Source organism: Peromyscus californicus, unplaced genomic scaffold (genome assembly GCF_007827085.1).
Source record: "Peromyscus californicus insignis strain IS unplaced genomic scaffold, ASM782708v3 Scaffold_16__1_contigs__length_79575227, whole genome shotgun sequence".
In the NCBI taxonomy this organism is placed as follows: Eukaryota; Metazoa; Chordata; class Mammalia; order Rodentia; family Cricetidae; genus Peromyscus; species Peromyscus californicus.
The window spans coordinates 75,874,436-75,899,446 of record NW_026294458.1 but is presented as its reverse complement, the minus strand read 5'-3'; the positions used below and the strand labels follow the sequence as shown (position 1 = coordinate 75,899,446).

At 44.1% G+C, this 25,011-nt stretch overlaps 1 protein-coding gene across 3 annotated transcripts in view; it reads right to left on the bottom strand.

Moving 5' to 3' along the window:
• Nucleotides 1-823: 823 nt before the first annotated feature.
• Nucleotides 824-25,011, bottom strand: part of Dyrk1a (dual specificity tyrosine phosphorylation regulated kinase 1A) — a 133,154-nt gene continuing 108,966 nt past the window's right edge. For all 3 annotated transcript variants that reach the window (XM_052741277.1, XM_052741275.1, XM_052741276.1), the window contains 6 exons: nt 24,697-24,983; nt 22,396-22,542; nt 19,978-20,118; nt 11,077-11,383; nt 10,121-10,245; nt 824-4,105 (listed from right to left, as the gene is read on the bottom strand). In XM_052741277.1, coding sequence (XP_052597237.1) covers nt 3,485-4,105; nt 10,121-10,245; nt 11,077-11,383; nt 19,978-20,118; nt 22,396-22,542; nt 24,697-24,983 — 1,628 coding nt within the window. In that variant the 3' untranslated portion in view covers nt 824-3,484. The remainder of the gene's footprint in view (nt 4,106-10,120; nt 10,246-11,076; nt 11,384-19,977; nt 20,119-22,395; nt 22,543-24,696; nt 24,984-25,011) is intronic.

Below are 25,011 nucleotides of genomic sequence, written 5' to 3'. Positions count from 1 at the left end.
TTTCCCCACTGTGAGAACATGACAGTACATTTAACAAATGTAAGGAACCAAGACAGTAGCACGGGCTCAGATGCCATTTCTGAGGCCTCAGATTACTACTACAGTCTCACTTTAAAACAGAAAAAAAAAATGTAGTCCTATTTAGTAGGTAAAAATAAGCCTCGGGTATTTTACTCCAGTATTACAAAATATGCTTGTTACCTAAGTTTAAAAAAAAAAAAATTTAAAAAGTAGCCTAAGACAAAAAAATAGGAAGTTCTCCATCCTAACACACAAGCTCTACAACTGAGTTTCCAGAGTCACAGTGACTCTTCTGTGAGTCTCTTACCTTCTGAATGCCACCATACCATGTCCTTGTGCAGGCTGACATGGAGGTTAGAACCCGATGCCGCAGCATGGCCAGGTTCTAGGGTCTGTACAGTAAAGTGACCAGTGCATCCTCAGGGAGCTGAGGAGGGACAGCAGCATTCAGTCTCTCTTTCAACCCCAGCAGGCCAGAGGCTCAGGGGAGAATCATGTGGTCCTCACGAACCCTCTGAACACTAAACAAGACCATGAAGCAGTAACTGTGCACATGATGATCACTCAGGTAAAGAATCCATTTTAAAGAACCAATCATCTGTTAAACCTCCAATTTTTACTTTCAAAGATACGTGAAGCCTCGTCTCCGCAAGGCAGTATTTCCCTTTGTACACAATTTGACTCAATTATACCTGCTATACCTACCAGACCTGGACCCGCTTCATTGCATAGGAAGATTGGTTTTTACTATGTTTACATTTTTTCCTTAAATTAATTTTTAAAAAAAGCATAGTAAAGAGTCTGAGGACAAATTATTCAACTGTTTATCATACATAAGATCGCATGACTATAATACAAAGGGGGGTCTTTTTCATTTAACGTTACAATATACACAGCAAGTCCGGACTAGATCTTACAATCTGAACACAGGTATTTAACCTTTTCCATGCTGTTTATGTTTACAATGCACAGAAGTCCTGTAACCAAACTGTGTAGTAAAGCACACAAAACTGGACTGTAACAGAACACAGTATGCAGAAGCACTGGATTGCGTGGTTTTCTTTATGTAAATATCGGTTTAAAAACTGCTCTCTTTTTTGGTGCTTGCTAAAATGTGGCAACCAGCACAGGGGGAGAAATGACCTGAGCCCCCTGGTGTGGTGTCGGGGTCCCTACAGCAGCAGGCGCCACACCCCTCTGACCCTGCTGCACTCGAGGTGACACCTTAACTCACGGAAACTCTCATCAACTACCAAGTTCAAAACAATCCACAGGCTTGACATTTAATTACAAAATAAATATGGATTTCCTGATTAACAACCAAAGTATTTGTGTTTATAAAAACGGGGCTCTCCAAGTTTCCATTCACATTCACAGAGTTTTAGGCCTTTCTTCTGTCATTGTTTACATATAAAAAACTGCTTTTGCTCAAAAAAAAAAAACAAAAAAAAAAAAAACAAAAAACAAAAAATTGACCTAGTCAGCCACATGGAGTTGACCAATAAAAAGTAACGTGGTGTTCTGCTGAGTTGCTTCCAACAGGGCTGTCGGTAGGCAGAGGTAGGTCACTGCTTCTCTCCTAGGCTTCTTGCGATCCTGGACAGGGAAATTACTACATCCCCACTCTCCCAATTCAACCGCTAAGAGTGTAACACCCTAGAATTGCTCACTTTAAATGGGAACCCAAATTTAGCCACTGCCAGACTGTGTTACATGAAGGCAGCAGACTCTCCAGTGAGGTACCTGTTAATGCCAGCCTGCTCACTGCAGGTCACACTCAGAGCTCTGCCTTCCTTCTGTTCCTACTGTGGACCTGTTGGTTCAATCAAGGTCTCGAATTCAAGTTTACAAGTAAGTTAATCAGGATACAAGCATCAACTGCTGGCTCCATAGCTTCTGGATCCAGTGTCCCTTCCCCTTCAGAAGCCTGAACACATTTAGAATGTGACAGGTGGTGTAATCTTGAATTAGATGTCAATCTATTCTGTCCAGTACACAGATTGCTGTAAATGTATTGGCTATGGATTCAACAACAGTTCCAGTTTTGTTTAAGCAATAGTACAGCCATAATTTTCAACTGACATTTAAAAATGGTCTAGTTACACCTTGTGTCAAAGTGCAGAACTGCTACATTATTGGTTACAGACATCTATGTGCTATAAAAACAGCTTTGGTACAATAAATTATCAAAAAAGAAAATAAATTTTTGTAAAATTCACAGCATAATTGTGAGGCAAAAAAGCAGTCACATAAAATTCTGCATTTTAAAATGTTCAGGATGAACAGAAGACATCTTTGTGCAGAAGAAATGGTGAAGACACCACGTGCCGAGAAAAAGCCAAAGAAAAGGTCAAAGCAGGAAGGACACAGCTGTAGCTACTTCCGCCAGAGCAAACCACTACGTCTGTGGCCTTCGACCAATAAGGGAGTCGCTTTATGACACACGCAAAGTGACCTTGCAATACCTTACAATTAGTGGGTCACGAGTCTATTTTAAAAGAAAGGCCTCTTGAATTACCCATTCTCTGTGTTTTCAGCATTAAGGACCGTCTGCAAACGCATGTCCACAAGTGATTGTATCTGAAATGGTAGGCTCTTCTAACTTCGAGTCCAAATCCATAAGGCCAAGGTTATCCCAAAGACCACCACTCAGACCTACCCAGGACTGGCCACAGCGGACCCGGTGTTTGCTTCTCAGTGCCCCTTGCTGAGGAGACCAGTCCCGTTCCATTCCTATCTTCCCTCGGCCTCTCCAACAGGAGACCACAGGGTCCCACGGAACTGCTGCTTTGCTCCTCGGTAGGTTCAGACAGGAGAGTCCTGATCCCCGCCACTTAGCATGCTTAATGTGCCTTACAAACTTCAACACAATCGTCCCTTTCACACAGCTGAAGATGATGGCTGTGTGAACTGGAGGTCCCTCTTCCTTACAGTACTGCATTTCCGTGCCCAAGTGTGTAGAGGACATAAAAACCCAAGTTTCCCACCCAACCCCCAACCCCAAACAAAACAAAACATGGGAAAAGGGGGAAAAATAAAAATGAAAAAACAAAACAACAACAGAAAAAAAATAAAAAAACAGAACACCCTTATGGGGCCCTTTATGCAAATTATGTGCAGTGCCTTTTTATTTTAAAATTAGTTGGCAAATGACCAAGACCAACATCTGAACATGAACTTCTGCTGGGTAGAAAGACAAACCCACTGTGACGGGGAGACGGCAGGTTAAGGTGGGGCAAAAAGAGGGCACCTCGGAGCCTCGTGGAGACAGGTGGGCATGGCTCTGAACAACTTCACTGTCCCTTTGCAATCTTTTCAAGTTAAAAAAAAGTCAGCTCTGCCCTCTTGTAGCGGTTCAGTGTGTTAATCTCCTTCTGATTCAAGCAGCTTTGCACTTTGTTTTTGGGAAAAAAACACCACTTCTATAAAAACACACAAGAAACAAACTCAAGTTTCAATGTAGTCACGAGCTAGCTACAGGACTCTGTTGCACACAAACTCCTGTCATGGGAGACTCTTCTCTGTCAGCCCCTTGCCTCATGGTCAGGTGTCCTTCAGTCATGTAATGTGCAGGGCCTGTGTTAGCAGAGAATTGGTATGCTGGATGCCCAGCTATGCCAGTCTCTTGGCGGGGATTGGAGTAGACGGTCAAGTTAACGTCCATAGCTCCATTCTGTCCAAAGTCCAAGGCATTAGCAGCCACTGGGCGGTTCTGATAGGCCTGATTGCCTTGATTACCAGTAGAGGAGGAAGATGTAGAGGAAGAAGTCGTTGAGGAAGACAGGGATGTCATGGAGTGGTGACTGTGGCCAACCTCCATAGAATCCTGGGTAGAGGAGCTATTTGTTGGAGAATTGTAGACCCTTGGCCTGGTCCGGTTACCCAAGGCTTGCTGTCCATGGTGGTGGTGGTGGTGGTGGTGGTGGTGGTGGTGATGGGAACTGTTTCCATGGTGATGATGCAGTGCATTCTGCGGAGGGGCTACATGGAAGGTGGTTTCTTGAACAGGCCGAGTTTCAACAGTGACCTGGGTAGGAGCTTCAGTGCCCGACCAGCCCAGGGGAGGCGGGAACTGCTGACGCACCTGTGAAGAGAAGTTATGAGTAGGTTACTCAGCACTGCTTCCGAGCTTAACCTACACCTGAGCGCTGGCATTAAAGCAGGTGAGCTGGGACGGGGTGTGGGAACTTTCAATACACTGGACAGTTCCATACCACAAAATCCTATGTAAGCTCCAAAGCGAAAAACGGTTTACCATCAAAGCAGCCAGTTTGAGAAGTTCCATTCACGTCCAGGCCCCTGTCTCACTGTCTGTGTGTGCCACATTAGTAAGCTTTCTCTAAGAACCCAGTAGACTCTCGGCAGGTCCAGGAGAACCCTGACTCCCCCTGAAGCCCTCCTCTTTGCAGCGTTCTTGATACAATCAAAGGATTCATAGTCACCCAGATGCTTGACAATTCCTCCCTCTAACCCCAGCAGCAAGGACCAATGAGATATCTCACACTAGATCCCAAATCCAGCCACCTTTCTTCCTGCTACCACCACTATCAATCAGCCTAGACTAATGCAAGGGCCTCTTTATTAAATCAAAAAATTTAAAAATTAAAAAAAAAAAATCACCCCCTGCTTCCACACTTGCCCTTCTCAACCCATTCAGAGTAGCAGGACTAGCCTTTCGAAACACAATCAACTCATTCCCCGTTTATAACCCTCTAGTGATTTCCTACTACCCGTTTCTCCAACCTTTCTTGATGCACTCGGCTTCCCATCACCCCAGACCTTTGCCCACCCCTTGACCTGGACATTTTCGTCAGGGCATCTGCGCTCACCACCTCTCCCACCCAGAATGCTTCTGTTTCTCCTCTTCTCTCAATCATGTCAGTTCTAGAGGTCCTGGATGTTCTGGCCAATGCTGCCCCAGCCCTCTGTGGCACGGGGTACTGATCTGCCACCCTCTGTGCACATGACTGTCCCAGGCTTCCCCAGCCTCCTCATCTGGGCACGGCCATCAGCAGGACTCTGGTGTCACTGCTAGCTTGTGGAGGTGCAGCCAGGTCTACGTGCTGAATGCCACGCTGTGGGCAGCTGAGCCAAGGGCGTTGGAATCACAAACACACACCAGTGCTCTGAACACACTACTTCAGTTACTTCACTGTTATATCCAAGGAGGAACTCTTGTGTTCTCTCGGCCGCTTCACCTGGATAGTGTGTGTTTAGTCTACTTTAGTCAACATGTCTCGATCTAACAAAAGTCCTTCTCAGTCACGTGAGTCTTGACTGACAGAGCTGGGGTCTAACCCAGAACTTTACCAACACCATGCAGGTAATACCTCTGAGGTACACCCCTAAACTTCCTTTTTCATGTAAATATTACTTATCATTTTTGTGCTTGGTTGTGTTTACTTGTGTTGCTGTAAGCTCTGAAAAGGCAAAGGCTGTCTCTCACACCAGTTTAGCACCAACTGTGAAGTATTTATTCAATAAAAATTGTATGAAAATGAAACCCCTGAAAATCCAGTAAGGAGAACAAAATTGGTAGACAGTCTCACAAATGGAAATGCAGGCTGAACAGCCTTAATTTGGTATGAAATGCTTTAAAACACAGATAAATTAGAGTTTCAGATTAGGGACACTCAACCTGTAAAAGGTGAACTACTACTACACCAAAATCTCAAAGAACTGAAACCGAAGCACTTATCGTTCTAACCCTTCAGATAAGGACCACTTGACACGGCACACCAACTCTGCACTGGAAGGTCCCGGTTACCCGTGGGACAGGTAGGCCACTCTGACACACACCTACAATCTTAGCAGAGAGAAGAAACTGACACTGGCAGAATAGACAGAGCCAAGCAGAGACTGCAGAAGGATGCTCTCTGACAGAGCTGAGTGGTCAGCACCAGAGTCTTGTGCTGGTCCCATTATCAAATGGTTAATTATAAATCTTAAACCAGGCAGTGGTGGTGGTGCACACCATTAATCCCAGCACTCAGGAGGCAGAGGCAGGTGGATCTCTGAATTCGAGGCCAGCCTGGTCTACAGAGTGAGTTCCAGGACACCAGGGCCACACAGAGAAAACAAACAAACAAACAAACAAACCACCTTAAATTTTAAAGTGAGAGTCACTGGCACAGTACTGTAGTTGCACAAAAGCAATCTGATGATAGGCTGTCTCCATGACGAATGGGCCGGTCCCGTGTATAGGACAGATAAAGCTGGACACAGGACAGAGCAGGGTGGGATGAGATCGCATCTTGTCACTCAGAAGCATACACACTTTTATAACAATAAAAACTATTATTGTGGACTTTCTGTTTGACAGTTTGAGGCCATAGAGAGCTGTCACCACTGAAGTCAACTGCAGAAGAAGGACACTAAGTCACCCTTTCCTCACTCTGTCTTCCCTTCTTTGGTGTGTGTGCCTGTGTGCTGCTGGAGACTCAGCTGGCCAGGGCACCATGTGCTCCAGGCAAATGCTCCACCATAAACTGTACTCCAAGTTGGTAATGACTTTCGATTCTCAGCTTAGGTTTGCAGAGCTGTAAAATCATGCAGAACATAATCTGGTAATCATGACCAAAATTACATGTTGCCTTACCATGACTCGGCAATTTTACTTCCAATTGTTTTCAGGTATTGTTATAAACAATTGTTATAACAGACAAGAATCATATAAAGATTTTTTTCTTTGCATAACAGCTCTGGCTGTCCTGGAACTCACTTTGTAGAACAGGCTGGCCTTGAACACAGAGATCTACTTCCCTCTGCCTCCTGAGTGGTGGGATTAAAGGTGGGCAACCCCCTCTACTCCGTTCACCCCTACCCCATATCCTCACAACCCCTGCACATATAAAGATTTATTATGCCATCATAAATAGCAAAAATAATTGGAAGTAAGCAAAAATGCCCATTAATAAGCTATGAATGAAATTACTTATGGAATATTCAATTAATGTAATACTGTAAAACTATATAAAATAAAGCTTTCTTTATTTTAATATGGGAAGAATATCAAATCTGTGCCAAATGTAGAAAAACCCAGAAGCAAAAGTGTGTACGGTATGACACTGTTTATGTACTGGCTGGAATGTATAAGATACCTAGGGTAGGTGTTTGGACATGTACAGAATGCTGTGTATGCATATAATATACTACCTGGCTAATATATATTCTGACAACATGTAGTTAGATTTACTTTTATGTGAAGAACATCTTTGCAAAGATACAAAAGCTACTAATGTTGGTCTGTACTAAACTAGCGGACATGAAACAAGGACTTCTCACAACCCTGTGTGCACTGTGCTTCTTTTTTACCACGCCACTGTCTCGACTATTCAAAAACGGGCCAGCCGGCAGAGACAGCTCAGCACATCAGGGCACTTCCCACTCAGCCTGATTTGAGAGTTTAATTGCCCAGGATCCACACGGTGGACAAAGAGATGACATTCACATTCATGATATGGTTTGCAAGCACCCACATACATACATACATACACAAAATAAATAAACAACTAAAAATTAATCCAAGAAGAAAGGTAATATACTGGGCACAGTAAAGCATGTCTGTAACTCCAACTACTTGGAGGCAGGAGGATGACGATCATAATTTGGAAGGCCAGCTGGGAGTGTCCAATAGCCACCTAAAATAAAGAAGTAAATCAATAACTGATTTGAAACAAAACTATGACTTCTGTGAAGACAGATGGGAACTTTCAGTGTGTGTTTACAGTACAATATAGATGGGAGAGAGATGAACAAAGGATCGTCCAAAACAGTTTAGGGTAGCCTTTACAAATCGGTGATAGCTAAGAACTAAGTGTAAAGTGTCGTCACTAGGCCAAAGCAGGAAGAGTGGTCCAGCTGAGCACACAGACAGAATGAAAAAAGCTTGGAAATCAAGTGTGGCACATCCCATGAAGTGAAAGACCCCAGTTTGAGCATTCTGAGTGTGGAGGATAAAGACAGACCTGGGTAGGGCAGAGTGCAAAGATGCACAGCTGTCACAGTGGGATCTACATGTAAGTTTCAGGTGTATAAATGGGGAACACACTAGACTGGAGTAGGAAAGTTCACCTGTGTGCACAGAGGTGCCTGGCTGGGGCTGACAGGGAAGGGCGGTTGGGTGTCCTTCCGAGGAAGACAGGGCACAGAGGGCTCCCAAAGGGGATGGGCAAACATTATATGTTCAGAATTCACACTTTACTAATCCAAAGACTAACTCCCTGGCCCTGGATTTATGACAAGAAAACATGTGAATTTAGGGCCATTTTTACAGCCAAGAGATAGTAATAAAAGAGTCAGGTTGAAGCTAAAAATGGCATCAGTTCCTATGGTACAGCTGTACTGTTTTGCTCAGACTTTCAAAATGATATTTACAGTAAGCCAAGGCAGCCCACAGGGCCTTGGAAGGACTTTAAAAGCGGTGACGGCAGGGACTGATGACGGGGTGAGACCACACAGGAAGCACGCAGCGAGGCAGGAAGGGACAGGATACATGTCATCTTCAAAGCATGGTGGACACAACATCCACAAGTGAAGATGGCTGAGGGATGGACAGAGGAACAGAGAGACAAGGACACAAGAGGAAACGCATTGACGTGGAGAAGTCAACACTGCCCAACACCGTCCAGCAGTAACACAAGGCAGCAGCACTGGAGGATCCTCTGCTGGAACTGGGGCCAGGAAGCTAAGTGCGGTGAGTGGAGGGCTGCCGGAGACAAGGGGACCCCAGGGGGAGGCCTGTTGAAGAAGACAAGGGCCTGAGGAAGACCTGCTTTACACTAGAAAGAAGGCTGACTTGGTGCTGCTCAGGAGCCAGACCCACCCCGGGAAGGAAGAGCCTGGCCTTCTACAAGAAGCCAATGAGAAGAGGTGAGCTCTGTCAGAGCGTGCGCACAGGCAACAGGCCCAGCTGGAGAGAGGCCGTCTGCAGACTCTACCCAAAGCAGGGGGGGGGGGGGGCCGCGGGGGGCGCCTGCAGCACTGTGCAGGAGAGAAGGGAGACAGGACCCTCGGAGGAGTGAGTGTATAATTACCTAACAGGGTTTGGTGAATACTAACAGTGAGGACAAAACTATGTGACAGTTTCTCCAGCAGAACCGAGCAGCCCAGTCACAAGAAAGGGGACCCTCAATCTAGCATAGATTTTACTTACACCACCAAAAATAACTGACTGGCCTCTCACCACTAAACATAAAACCGTAGCCAACACTGTGAAGACACATTATCTCACAAAGTCACGTGCTCCCGTGTGAACAGGAGACACCTCACACAGGCTCGTGTGTGTGAATACTTGGTCCCAGTTGGCAGCAAGTGGCAGAGGCGACGCTCTTGCTGGAGGAGGCTGAGCAATGGGGCGGGCCTTGAGGCTCTACAGCCCAGCCCCAGGTCTCGTTTCTAGAATGCAGAGAGAGGCACTGTGACCAGGGAGCTTCCTGCTACCCTGGCTTCCTGACGGAAGGAATTCTTTCCTTTTGGACTGTGCAGCAAAACCAACCCTGTCCGTCCTCCTCCTGCTGCTCCGCCTGGGCATCTGACCACAGCAGTAGAAAGGAACTAAAATGGTATCTCAACATTCTGACCACCTGCTTCACATTAATTTTTAAAATTACTTTAAAAAATTACTTTAATAGTAAGTTTACTACAATCAGTAAGTTTAAAAAGCAAGACAAAAACTTCCAAGGTTAAAAATCAAGTACAGGCTGATTCAGAAACCAGGTCTGGGAGTGGAGGTCCCAAGAGGCAACGACAGAGACCCAGACTGCAGCTCCGGGAGACGGACTGCATCTATGAGTCTCAGCACCACGAAAAAGTAGGACTTGAAGTGCATGAGGCTAAGATGCTGCTGTGGCAAATAATGTAAGAAACACAGAAAAAATGCTTGCAAGGACGGTGGTGTGTGTGTCCAATCGATGTTCTCATTTCTAACAAGGAGGGGGGTTATCAGGATGTCCTCTAGTCAAAAGCTTTATTTCTTTAACAGCGAGGACATGACACACCTTTAGAAAAAAAGGACACAGACACAGTCATCCTAACAGCCCTCGGCAGCTCCCACAGCTCCCACCAGTGGGGCCATGACATGAGCCCCGGGAGAGCTCACCTGGGGGCTGTGTGTCTCACAGTCCATGGCCTGGACAGCAGCTGTGAAGTGTCCACCGCTGTGCCGATGCTGGTGCGTTGGGTCTGACCTGGCTCTCCCACTGTTGCTCGTTCCTGAGGATCCACCTTCAGTATCAGGACACGGAGTAACTTGTCAGTTTAAAGTGACTTCTGCTCAAGTTAGTACTCAACACTCTATCATTCCCATTCTAGTGCGAGGTTAGGAAGACACTCGTGAGTGAGAGCATTTGCTCGGCAAGCACTGGGACCTGTATTTGTATCCCTAGCACCCACGTGAAAAGCCAGGCTGCCTCTCACCCCAGGACTTCAGAAGAAGGCAGGCCTGGTGCACTAGGACTCCTGTCTTTAGGACTAAGGCAGACAGTGAAGGAAGACAGGCAGTGTCCTGTCTCCACGTGTGACCTTAGGTGTGTGCACACTCAGATAAATGCACCACACGGCACATAGAAAGACACACAGAACTTTCAAGCTATAGTATTAACTTGAAACAGATCACGTCACTGAGCCTCAGAAGACATCTTTCACATCAGCCACTAATATACCCAAGTTCGCCCCAGCCAAGGAAAAAGTCAAGGATGTGGAAAAACAACTCCATTTAAAACCACTTAGAATCTTGGCTAATAAGCAGCTTTGTTTCCAACTGTCAGGCAGACAATTATCACATGCATAATTAAGGGCTGAATCTGCTACTAACTATACAGAAGGGAGGTGTTTACAGGTGATCGAACCCAGAGCCACACACATGCAAAGAACAGATTTAAGTAAAATAATCCCTTGCTACCCACTTATAAAACTTTAAAAATCAGTCTATCAATACTCTAAAAGACCCCCACTAGCTAGCACACAGAAAGCACAGAAAGCACAGGCAAGCCCCGCCCCACCCTTCCCCACCCCTCCCCGCCCTGCCCCCCTCCGCCCCGCCTTGAGGTGGCAGACCTGAGCTGGACGATGTGCTGGAGGTGGTGCCTGAAGACTGAGACTGCTCCATGGCAGGGCTGGTGGACACACTGTTACTTGTGTTTGTACCTTCATCAGCTGTTTTCTTGAAAAAACTGTGCTGCAGGGCATAATACGGTTGAATCCGAGTTTTGGGGTCATAATCAAGCATCCTTAAAATGAGGTCTTTGAACTTCAAGTAGTCAGCTACTGTATGACCCGATTCCCCAGCACGCCGTCCGCCAGGCCCTCCTGTCTCTACTCCAAGAATATTATGAAGTTTCCGGGTTCCTGGTGGTTTGTACTCCTGTTAGAGAAAACAAAAACTGTCTCTAAGTTTGGTGGGAGATGGACCATCTACGTGATTCACCCCAAGTGTCTGAGGCACTTACATGTACAAGGCTTTGTGAGCAAGGGCATTAGCTGAGAGAGCTAGATGCCGCCCCCCCCCCCCCCACACACTTCTGCACACAACACTTAAACACATGTGCTTACAGAAACCCAAAACCACGACTATGAAGAGCAGTGTAGCTCAGCAGCAAGCACACAACAGCCAGCCTAGAGCCGGGTTGCACCCAGGAACAGGATTCTTATTTTCCAGGATTGTAGAAAAGCAGACAAGCAAGGGAACACAGACTGACACGGAAAAGCACAAGTACACAATGACTGTGAAGGTGCTTGCAGAAGTGTGGGTTCTGACCTGTTCTACTCTGTACCTCTCACTATGCAGTCCTGCCTGGCCTACAACTCACTACATAGACCAGGCCAACTTCAAATTCATAGAAATCCGCCTGCCTCTGCGTCCCGAGTAGCGGAACTGGGATTAAAGATGCACAGCTCGATGGATGCCAGGCTGGCTCCGCACCTGAGAACATGCTGCGCTGCCTCCCTAACGGTGGCCCATTAAAGCTGTGCACGCCACTCAGAGTGAAGAAGCCTTGTCTCCAGCAGCCCGCTCAGCTACAGTGCAAGCTACGACTCTTCTTATACACCACGGTTCCCACGTGTTTAAGCACAGTGGGGGTTCCTGACACTTAAAAGGCAGTAGTGTCACCCTGCACCTCTCTACAGACACTAAGGCCACAACAGCATCACTGGACCTTCAGTATAGTATAGGGATCTTCAGGTGGTTGTTTAAAGTCAAGAAGCAGGACAAACTACAAATGTGCATGCTCAGCGAGTGTTCTCCTACTGACCTCAACCCCAGCCCCAAACAGCCACTACCAGGTTAAAAGAGCCCTGTAATGGGAAGAGGGCCACCATGCCAGACATGAGCAAGGACAGGTCAGCCGAGTTCTGACCACACACTGACAGTCACATGTGGGCAGTCTGAGGAAGGTGGGAAAGGTCAGGCTGATGGTGGGTGGCAATGTGTACAGATCTCTAGAGATCCTGTCAGTCGTGAACAAAGGATGCTTGACAGAGCCTCCTCACATGGTAAGTAAACCTGAGTCAAAAACTCCCCATCCAGATTCAGCTGATGCCCACCCTATCCTATTGGCCTGAAAGTGCATGAGACATGTCTGCTTCTCATGCAAAACGACACTTACATCTCAACTATTCTCAAATACAGAGAGATTGACATACTTTTAAAAAAATTACAGAAACAAACAACAGAGTCCATAATTCAGCGGGGGAAACAGGTTATCCATCAATCCACACTAATAAATGGCCCAGGCAATGAAATTGGCAGGCAGGTATTTTAAACTAATGAATGTAAGGTATATAGTTAAACATGTAGGCAACACATGTGAACAGATGGGATTTCAGAAGAGGAAAACTATTTATAAAAAATGAAGACAAATACAAATTTTTAAACTCAAATACTAAAAGAAGTGAAGAACTTGCTTAACACTGGGTGTTGTGAGCACACGTGTAGAGGCCAGCGGACCAGCTCAAGGTCATTTTTCTCTTTTTCTTTGAAGCAGCATCTCTCACTGGCCTGGAACTCACCAAGTAGGTCAGGATGGCTGGCCAGGAAGCCCCAGGGTTTTCCCCATCTCTGCCTCCCCAGCACTGGGCTGACAAATGTACCATCATGACTGGCTTTTTTGTTTTAGGTGATTCTGGGAATTGAACTCGGGTCTTTGTGCTTGCAAGGGAAGCACATTACTGACACCTATCTCTCTAGCCTGCTTAACAGTTTAACAGTAGACTAGATTCAGAGTGCTGGGGAGCCAGGGTTAAGAACATTAATGGTGACCAAAAACACAGAACAAAGGTATGACCTAAAATCAAAACACAAAACAAGGTAGGCACTGCTGCACCCCACACAGCAGAAGCTCCACACTGGCCTGTGCTCCCCAGCAAGCCAACCAGCCCACCCACTGCAGAAGAGAAAAGATCTCAGGGTAACACGAAGCTGACACCCATGTAACTGGAGGACTAGAAGAAAGATAAGCAAAGTAAGTATCTGATAACATCTGAGCACCTACAAGAGATCAGTCCACAAATCCAAGAATGCCAATACACTCTAAGGAGAATACACACAAAAATATGTAAGTGCGTAATAATCAAGTACAAAGATGACGTGTTTTAATCACCCTGCAGGAAAAGGAAACCAGACCACAAATACACATTGCTAAGAGCAAACAGTGACTTTCTTCACAGACAATGTGATTGGAAGGGGCCAGACCATCTTTCTGAAGGAATGGGACATGCTAATCTAGAACTCTAGACCCATTCCCTGCAGGCAGTGAGCCGCCACCACCACAAGGACTGCATCCTCTCAGACAAAGGCCTGAAGGAAAGCCTTCCTCCCTACGGTGCTTCCTGCCAGGTATTATCAGAGGTGAGAAGAAGAACTAATACGCTACTGGAGGTCAGAACGCCCCTCTGCTACTGACAGCAGCACACGCACACACACACACACACACACACACACACACACACACACACACACACACGCCCCTCTGCTACTGACAGCAGCACACGCACACGCGCGCGCATGCACGCGCACACACACACACACACACACACACGCCCCTCTGCTGCCAGCAGCACACACACACACACACACACGCCCCTCTGCTACTGACAGAAGCACACACACACACACCCCTCTGCTACTGACAGCAGCACACACACACACACACATACATACACACACACACACACACACACACACACACACACACACACACACCTCTGCTACTGACAGCAGCACACACACACCCCTCTGCTACTGACAGTAGCACACACACATGCACACACACACCTCCAGATCACTACAACCAAGTTTAATTTTTATCAAATACACAAGAAAGAATCACCAAGACAGATTACATACTTAAATGAGTGAAATCACATTTTGAAACCACAGTACTATTTAGCTAGAGATGAGTTAAGATGTCTAGAAAATTCTCAAATAATTTGAAATTGCGTAACAAGATAATTGTGAATTAGAGAAGAAGTCACAAGCTACGTCAGGACACTTCAGAATACTCTGACGAGATCAGCAAGTTTAACTCAGTGTTACACCAGAGGCCATGGATGCCAGGACCAAGTGGACTTCATCACAGGTTAGGGTAAATACTCCAAAGCCAATTAACAAATTCACTCTGTAACAGGAGTAGGGGAGTCACATGGTCATCTCTGTAGATGCAGACAGTGCAGTTTCTAGCAGGACCTGACATTCATGTACAAGCCCGTTTTCAGACTTTACACAGAAAAGAAAGACCTAGAATGCAGACTAATCCCAAGACAGCAAGCAGCCCAGCCTGGAAGGCTTGCACTGCCTGTAGTCAGGAGTCTTTAAGGAAACAGCAATTAACACTGTGCTGCTGGTATACACTAGGACAGGGTGATGGAGAACAGCCCAAATTTGCAAACATAAAAGGTGAATTGGCTTTGTAAAAAAAAAGGGGGGGGCACCAAATCAGATGACAAAAGGCAATGTCAGCCAATGATGTTCAACATTGCCTCCTTCACATGACTCCATGTCACATGATCAGTGTCAGCCAATGATGTTCAACACTGCCCCCTTCACATGACTCCATGCTCAAAAATGAATTCAAAGTGAACCAAAACAAAGTTATGGGAAAATCCAAAGAATCTTTAGGAGAAAACATCTGTAAAGCATATTTTTACCAACTCGGGAATTTTAGAAAAAAAAAAAAGTTCTATAGATTTGAACAGCACCATCTACTATTAATGATATTTTACTAACAGACATTCCTGTGGCATCCAAACAAATCATGCTTAGAAAAGGAACAAGCAAGCCACTGCCCAGGAAGAGGTACTGACAGGTAATGAAGGCCTCACGCCCAGCATAAGTAAGGCCCTTCTTAAAGAATAAGAAAAAACTGAAAGAAGGTCTATTAAATATTTTCTAATGATGATAAACACACACACACACACACACACACACACACACACACACCAGCAGCACAGGCACTGAGTACAACAATTAATAAATGGGACCTCTTAAAACTGAAAAGCTTTTGCAGGGCAAAAGACACAGTCAATAAGACAAAAAGACCGCCAACAGAATGGGAAAAGACCTTCACCAACCCCACATCTGACAGAGGACTGATCTCCAAAGTACATAAAGAACTCAAGAAACTAGACATCAAAATACTGAACAATCCAATTAAAAAATGGAGCCGAGCTGGGTGGTGGTGGCGCACGCCTTTAATCCCAGCACTCGGGAGGCAGAGCCAGGCGGATCTCTGTGAGTTCAAGGCCAGCCTGGGCTACCAAGTGAGTTCCAGGAAAGGTGCAAAGCTACACAGAAAAACCCTGTCTCGAAAAACCAAAAAAAAAAAAAAAAAAAAATGGAGCCGGCGGTGGTGGTGCACGCCTTTAATCCCAGCACTCGGGAGGCAGAGCCAGGCGGATCTCTGTGAGTTCGAGGCCAGCCTGGACTACCAAGTGAGTTCCAGGACAGGCGCAAAGCTACACAGAGAAACCCTGTCTCGAAAAACCAAAAAAAAAAAAAAAAAAATGGGCTACAGAGCTAAACAGAGAACTCTCAAAAGAAGACTCACAAATGGCTGAAAGACATTTAAAGAAATGCTCAACATCCTTAATCATCAGAGAAATGCAAATCAAAACGACTCTGAGATATCACCTTACACCTGTCAGAATGGCTATGATCAAAAACACTAATGACAGTCTATGCTGGAGAGGATGTGGAGCAAAGGGAACACTCCTCCACTGTTGGTGGGAATGCAAACTTGTACAACCACTGTGGAAGTCAGTATGGCGGTTTCTCAGAAAATTGGGAATCGATCTACCTCAAGACCCAGTCATACCACTTGGGCATATACCCAAGGAATGCTCAATCATACCACAAAGATACATGCTCAACTATGTTCATAGCAGCATTATTCATAACATAATAGCCAGAACCTGGAAACAACCTAGATGCCCGTCAACTGAAGAATGGATTAAGAAAATGTGGTACATATACACAATGGAGTACTACTCAGCAGAGAAAAACAATGACAGCATGAAATTAAATTTGCAGGCAAATGGATGGAACTAGAAAATATCATCCTAAGCAAGGTAACCCAAACCCAGAAGGACAAACATGGTATGTACTCACTCATAAGTGGATTCCAGATATAAAGCAAAGAACAATCAGACTGCAACCCACAGAACCAGGGAGGCTACACAGCAGGGGGGACCCTAGGATGACTGTGGCTTATAATAAGTTTTCGTTTTACTCAATTACTGGGCAAGCATCAATGAAACACTTCACTATTAGGATAGGAGTTTATACTGTATCAAGCTGATAATAGAAAAAGAAATAAATAAATTAAAATGAGGAAAAAAAGAATAAGAAAAAGCTGAAAGGCGGCCTATTAAATACTTTCTAATGACGATAAACACACACAGGCCCTACGCCCTGGCAATTCTATTCTTAGACAATGCCACAATAAAAAAAGGCTGTGGTGTTCTCACTAGCCTTAATCAATTAGTCCCTAATTAGATATAAACAGAAAGTTTACTGACAGGTAATAAATTACAGTATAGTCAATAAAATACCATGAAGCAATAAAATGAATCAAGTCCTGAGATACACAATATGAATTCCCTCAAAATATTGTTTTATTAACTAAGTGTGATACTTAATCTTCATTGTCAACTAAACAAGGCTCAGCAATCACCATGGAAACCAACCTCTGGGTGCACCTGTGAGAGTTCTCTACACTAGGCTAGTTGAGATGGAGGTAGAAGTGGTGTCAGGAGCCTGTCCCACAAGTCCAGGGTCCCAGAAGGAATGAGAAAGGAGAAGGGAGATGAGCAGCAGCATCCACTCCTCTGCTTCCTGACTGCAAGTATAGGGTGACAGCCACCTCCTGTTCCTCTGTCACAGTGAATGCACCCACCAACTACAAAAGAAACCACCCCTTTCTCCTGGAAGTCCTTCTGTCAGGTTCGGTCACAGGAGAAGGTGAGCATGTCAGGTGACAATGGCAGAGGCTGTCACCTTTGTGAAGTGCACCTCCTGATCACATCCACCTGCGGCAGGAGTCAGGACAGAGGAGTCAGAACAGAAGGCAAGGCTGGGTAAAAATATTCCTTCTTGTGTTAAGTGGTGAATGCAAACTGAACACTTAAAATATGCACATATTATTGCAAATAAATTATGCTTCAATACAATAGCAAGATTTGCAGTCTTACGTTTTTGTCCACTACAGAAGAAAAATACTTTTAAATGTGGATTTTCGGTGGTATGAATGAGAATGTTCCCCATAGGCTCAAGGGTTTGTCAATTGGTGGAGATGTCTGTGCAGATTTTGGATGTGTGGCTCTGCTGGACAAAGTATGTTATTGGGGTAGGACTTGCAGGTTAAAGCCACACACCATTCCCAGCATGCTCTCTCTGCTTCTTGACTGAGGTTGAAGAAGTGACCTCTCAGCTCCAGCTCCAGCTCCAGCCACCATGTCTGCCACCTGCTGCATGCTGTTCTAGTATTGGGACAAGAACCCTCTAGAACCTTAAGCCCAAGTGAACTTTTCCTGCCTTGGCCATGGTGTTTTATCACAGCAATAACAAAGTAACTAATAGAGATTTCATTTAAACCCTGAATATGGGCTTCTGAAATATGAAAGTTAAAAACTACACAGGCAGCCAATGACGACAGTGTCTGCATTTTTACCATCTGCCTCCCACAGTATGATCAGCTGACTGATTTATTGTTGCTGAAAATTTAGTTTTGCTAAAAGAGAAGTAAGACAATCACTAAGCTTGACTATGGGAAATCTCACTGAATTTTTAGTTAATTAATGAGTATTAAGTATATGTTAAGATTTGATTAAAAAAGAAATAAGATCTACTAATTTCTGAAATGGCCCTATTAATCAATAAACAATAATAATTCTAGCTCAATTTGGGGGAAATGACAGATGACAAACCAGTTTTTTAATTTTAAAAAGACAGAGATTTGGGAAACTGAATGGGAGAAAGTTTTATGTAAGGGAGAGGGGAAGAAGTTTATATTAAAAATGGCAGCAGACTGTACCACAGAGCAAACATAAAGGAGTCTAGCATCCTCAACGTCAATTCCAACAGGCAGAGTCTACCTGGAACACCAGAGAAACCCGAGGACTTTCCACAGGAAATGGGCCGTGATTGATCACCTAGGACACACATGAAGAGACTCTAGGAGTCAAGGAGCCGCCGTCCACCCTGATCAAGACTGAGTCAGTGAGTTTCACGCATGTACACAGGAGTGAAGCCACAGGGACAGTCTAGAGACTGAGGGCTGACAACCAGAGTAAGGCAGGATACAAAAAGTTGCAAACCAGTTATTACCAGACAGAAATAAATCTACATATAAATCTCTGAGCACTGTAAAACTCATTTGGGCTGGGGATGTAGGTCAGGGGGTGGGGCTTGCCTGACACCTCAGCTACACAACAAGTTCAAACCCGCCTGGGCTACACAAGAAAGACAAAGGGCCAGAACAAAGCACCAGGGTTGCAGAGATTGGCTTGCTGGTTAAGAGCACTTGCTGCCCCCACCAGCCTCTGCAGGTGCACACATACACACATGGACAGAGACACACAAATAAAAATAAATCTTTACACACTCAAAGGTTCTACAACTAAGTAACTGTGAATTAAAACAGCCCCCTCAGCTCCCTAAAGAGGGCACCTGGTGGCTGCATCACTACAACACAGGACAAAGGAACTAAAGAACAAAAAAGTCCTTAAACACTGAAAATGCACAACTACAACCCTAAGATAACGTGTGTGTGCCAACTCCAATTACGTATCTGCATGCTCTTTTCATCTGATAAACCAGACTAGAGGATGTCTGGCAAATTACAGAGTCAAGATGCAAACTTGGTACCATTTACGCTAATAAATTATTAACCCAGTTGGGCCTCTGGAACAGTCTTCAGATCTACCCCTGCATCAGAAGACGCAAACACTCTGCTATCTCAGTCACTGAGCTAGGGACCTGAAATCTGCCACAACACTTGACTGTCAGTTCTTATCCTTGAAAAATATCACCAACTGCCTAAGCTTAAAAAACATCTTTTCCACTTAGAAAAAAATTAATAATGGACTGCACTTACGACTTCTGTTCACAGCTGCAGCATCAGATCTATGTACAAGCTGTGAAACTTAGTGATTCAGTATTGAAAAGCAGCCTTCTAGCTTTGTCAGCTGTCTCCAAATACAGGCAGACAGTAGTCTGCTTGTTTCCAACGAAGCCCAAACAACCCTGACCATTAAACAAACACAATTCAGATCAACTACACTCAACTTGGGAACAAAACCCCACCTTCTAATTGTTAGCTATAATACTACTGTCAAGCAAATTCAAGGAACTCTAGGTTGGCGGCTCTGGTGAGAAAGAAAAAGAAAACCAGAGACAGAAAGAGAGGGCGGGGAGAGAGAAAGGACACTGCCCCCCCCCCCCAACCAGTGTCCCCATTTTACCCGTTTTCCATCTTTGGTCTTCTTTAAGTTCCAGGTGCCATCGGGCAGCTTCTCAAAGAACTTCCTTGCTTTGGGTGCTTGGTCAAGGATATGAGCAGGTGGGATGCCCAAGACCTCCACTATTTTATTCATCTGATCCACCTGTGTTAAAGACAAAACCAAACCTGTCATTTCAGCTGCACATCTGTTCACTTCTGCTCGCCAGTTCTTTCCTAGATAAGCTGCAGACATCCTCTGTGCACGGTTCTGTTCTGGACACTGAGTATACAGTGAAGTCAATAAACAGAATACATTTTTGCCCTCATGGGGCCACATACTCAACAGAAGGGAAGGCAGATAATCAACAAGTAAGAATACAAATCTGCAGTGTGCCTTGGGACTTCAGATTCAATGGAAAACACTAAGACAGAATGCGAAGAAATTTTAAGTGTCAGTTTTTGAAGTTTTAAATAAGCAATGAAATGTCACACTAACTTATAGACACTAATTAAAATTACTGTTTAAATGAAAACTATGCACTCACGTAATTGTGTTTCTATCATAAGGCTAGAAACTATGCTTAGTGACAGCACAGAAAAGTAGAGAGAGAAGAATCCTGTTTTGGAAGAGGCCAATTAGAAACATAGTCAAGCCTCAGAATCCTTAAGGAACTGATTCTGGGCAGGAATAGCCCAGCCCCGACCCTATGGATGCCGAAATCTGTTGTATAAAAGGTACTCAAATCTGTTGTATAAAAGGTATCTCTGCATGTAATTTATGTACGCCCTCCTATACTTTAAATCTTCTCTAGATTACTTATAATTACAAATACTAGAAAAAGTCATTACACCGCACTGTTCAGGAAAGGGTCAGCACCTGTTCACTATAGGTGGCAATTGGCATTCCTGCTATGCTAGACTTGGTTTACCAGTAACAGCTACACTGGTAGATTCAATTAACCTAAAGACTGTATTTCAACATTAAGACAAAAGTAATCTCAAGTATAATAAAACTCAAATTCAGACATTTGTAGTCTACTGTCTCATAGACAAATCCTAAAAATGAAGACATGCCTGGAATAGTTTTCAAGCAAGTTTTTTCACAAACATTTTTGGTTGAATTGAAAGCTGCAGAACCAGAGGGAGCAGAAAGACCACAAAACCTGAGTCTGAGTAGAGAAATAAAGAAGGCAGGCAGGGAGAAGGACCAGGCCGACTGGGGGGCATCACAAAGGCCCCACTGGGAAGCTGACTTGAGAGAGAGCAGTCTCCAGTGCCATGGGGAACCAGCAGGAAGAAGTCGTCTAAGCGCAAGGGCCGGGCAGGGCTGGTGGGTGGTGTTTTCAAGGGACCACAGAAAGACCGTGTGCTGCGTCCGAGGGGGGGGGGCAAGAGAAAAGGAGTCACTGCAGAGACCGCCCCCCACACACAGAGGGAAGAGGGACGTCAGACACAAAGAATTTTGATTTTGACAATGAGAAAAGTGGGAAGCCACTAAACTCCCAGGTGATACTGTTTAATCCCAAGAAATTTGGGGATTATAGGATAAAACTACTTATATTCAAATAAAAACAAATATTAGGGAAGTTGCTTCCAACTGGCTCATGAATGAAGTTAAAATTAAATGTAGAAAAGAGGGTAGAAACTGGGTAGGGTGTATATCCCTTTAGTCTGTTATTTGAGAGGCTGAATCAGAGGAACACTTGAGTCCCAGGGTTTAGGGCCAGCCTTAGGTAACATGACAAGATCTCAATTCAACAAAAAATAAGAGCACCAACAAAAGTGAAGTCATTTGGCCTTTCTTTTTTCATTTATAAATGAAAGTTTAGATTACGATCCTAAATGATTAACTTTTCTACAAAAAACAAATAGGGTTCTACAAATAAGTAATAAAAACAAAACAAAACAAAAACTCAGTTGCTCTGCAGGGGAGTTCGCTGTTTCTTACCTCCAGATCTATCAGAACACAGAAAGCCTGCAGACTGCAGGCTCTGAAGCCCTAAACCTCTAGACTTCCTAGTTCATCTGAAGCAACCCAGGCTGCATCTACAACTGCACTGTCCACTGCTCTTCCAGTATCAAGTCCAGTCTCAGGGTTTTAACCAGTGCTTACACTATTATTCAGGGTGGCCCTCAATCACCACACACTGAGGCTTTCTGTTACTGTACTTAAACCTGAAAAATATCTATGAAATACCACACTCTACTCTAATTTACTGTTCTCCTTCATTAACATATTAACTATCTTAACTACGAGTTCAGAATTCTAAACCTACCATTATATAACTGACAAAGAGGAAAAAATTAAGAGTGTTAAATAAGACCAAGCTGACCTCATACCCAAGTGATCAAGCTGTTAAGTAGACACTACCCTATGAAGACAACTTTCAGATGGCACTGTCTCTATGGAAACAGAGCTGCACACCAACCCTTCACATACCTCATTGGCACCACTGAACAGAGGCTCTCCAGTATGCATTTCAACCAAGATACATCCAAGGGACCACATGTCGATAGCAAGGTCATAAGGCATTCCCAGTAGCACCTCTGGAGACCGGTAAAAGCGACTCTGAATATACTGGTATATCTGAAACATATTTCAAAATAGTATTAAGTCTGTATGTTGTTTTTATATATTTCAAAATAGTATTAAGTCTGTATGTTGTTTTTATTTATGTATTTATTTATATTCAATATCAGATTAAGAATACTACTCACGGCAACAGAAAAGCTCAACATTATACCATGAACATAGTTAAATAACTAAACATTTCAAAGGAATAACCAAACAAAAAGTTGGTTAAGAATTCAGACCCTTTCATGTAATGCAGTCCTATATCAACAGGAAACCAAGTTAATTACCCTGCTCTCAGGCAGTTGTATAGCATGGGTTAAGACTTGGATTTGATCCCTAGCAAATTCTGAGATCGCAAATACTCCAGTCCCAAATGTTTTGGATGAGGTATTCAAACTGTACTATGTTTCTGGGTGTTGCCAGGTCAAGGAAGCCATCCTCCTGACTACTTTGGTTAATCAGGGTTTGCACCCAATCACTGAGCGCCCTAGCCCAGGCACACACCCTGGCCCTCCAGCCACCTTCTGAGTCTGATCAGTACAGTAGAGCCATGGGCAGGGCCATACACAAACACTTGCAAGTATTTCCCACATAACGCCAGTACACTTCAGCACTTCAACATCCAATGGCCGAAGGGGTAAGACACCTCAGTTTGTGCAGACAGAGATAACACTGCTCGATAGGATGACACAACATAGAACTGAGTTTAAATCAAAAGGGAAACTCCTAAGTGAAAAAAATCGACTGAAATTACTCTCACAGTGGACATGTGTTTCCATTCACAATGTATTTTACTCCTATAACCAGGAACAACTCTAGGCTTTTCAACAGCATTTCAGGCTGTACATTTTGCTTCCTAATCCAATTAAGGAAATATTTCTACAATTATACAGCTTTTCTACTATAAGACAATTGCAGAAATGACAAAAGATAAGTCTGCTACTTAAAACCTACATAAAAGCTGGACAAGATGGGGATTCCACAAGCTTGAAAAACAAAGAATAGGGATGCTGATATAAAAATAATAACATTTGGATGTTAGATTTAAGAAGTTTCAATACCTTTATGTAAATAACCTTGACCTCTTGAGAAGGAACCCTGTAACTTCTATGTGCGTGTGAAATACATCGGCACAGACGTCATGATGCTACCCACTGCAGTAGGAAATCTGCTTTCCTCAACCAGCTCATTTCATTTTTGTTTTTGTTTTTTGAGACAGGCTGTCCTGGGACACACACACACACTCTCTCTCTCCTCCCACCTCCCCCTCTCTCCCTCTCCTCCCTCCCTCTCCACGCTCTGGTCTTGAACTCAGGATCTGCCTGGCTCTGCCTCCCAAGTGGTAGAATTAAAGGCATGCACCCCCAACAAAACCAGCTAAATTAAACCACAGTAGACATGTCTGCTTTTTTTGTTTGTTTGTTTGTTTTTTGGTTTTTCGAGACAGGGTTTCTCTGTATAGTTTTTGTGTCTGTCCTGGATCACGCTCTTTAGACCAGGCTGGCCTCGAACTCACAGAGATCCTCCTGGCTCTGCCTCCCAAGTGCTGGGAATAAAGGCATGCGCCACCACCACCTGGCCAGACATGTCTGTTTTTAACAGTGTGAAGAAAACCAGTTCTTTTGTCTTGAATCTGCATCAACTCAAATGTAGTGGGAGAAGGAAAGATTTAAACATATGTATCAGAACAAGCACATCCACCACCTGTGCTGTTTCTACACAGTACCATGATTACCAAAAACACCGTATCTGTGTGCACTCCTCAGTTTTAAGAAACATTATCTTGATAATGTAGAGAAATAATTTTTAGTCAAGAACCTAGTTCAAGTTAGAAATACACCCAAATTTATACTAAAGGCTCCACTTACAAGCTACAAATCACCTAATATTTAACTCTTTTATCTTTTACTCTTTCTGAAAATTGCTACCATTAAAACAATTTTAAATGTCCACTTAAAAAATCATTATCTTCCAATTCAAGTATTACAATCTGGATTTTAAAAGACATCAGAGGATGTAAAACACGTGCTACATGTTCAAGATAAATAGCCACCCTCTAACTGCCTCCCAACTGTAAATACATTGTTTAAAACATGTTTTACATGGCTAACTATACTGTTCTACCTAATTCTATTGCTAACTCACAAGTCCCAGAGTAATACTTACCCTCTGCCCCAACTGACAAGAGCTGCCAAAATCGACGATCTTGATTGCACTTCGTTTGGGGTTGCACAGGAGGATGTTCTCAGGCTTTAGGTCACAGTGAATGATACTAAGTTCTGGAGTCGCAAGGAAAAGCAGTGCTGTGCACATCTGCTGTGCAAACTTTCGTGTTAGGTTCAAAGAGACCCCTCGGAAGTTGGTGTTCCTCAGCAAATCATAGAGATTATAGGACAGCATTTCAAAAACTAAACAAAGATGGTTTCGAAACATAAAGTGGCGTTTCAAATGCACTGAAAGAGAAAAGAAATTTCACTTAAT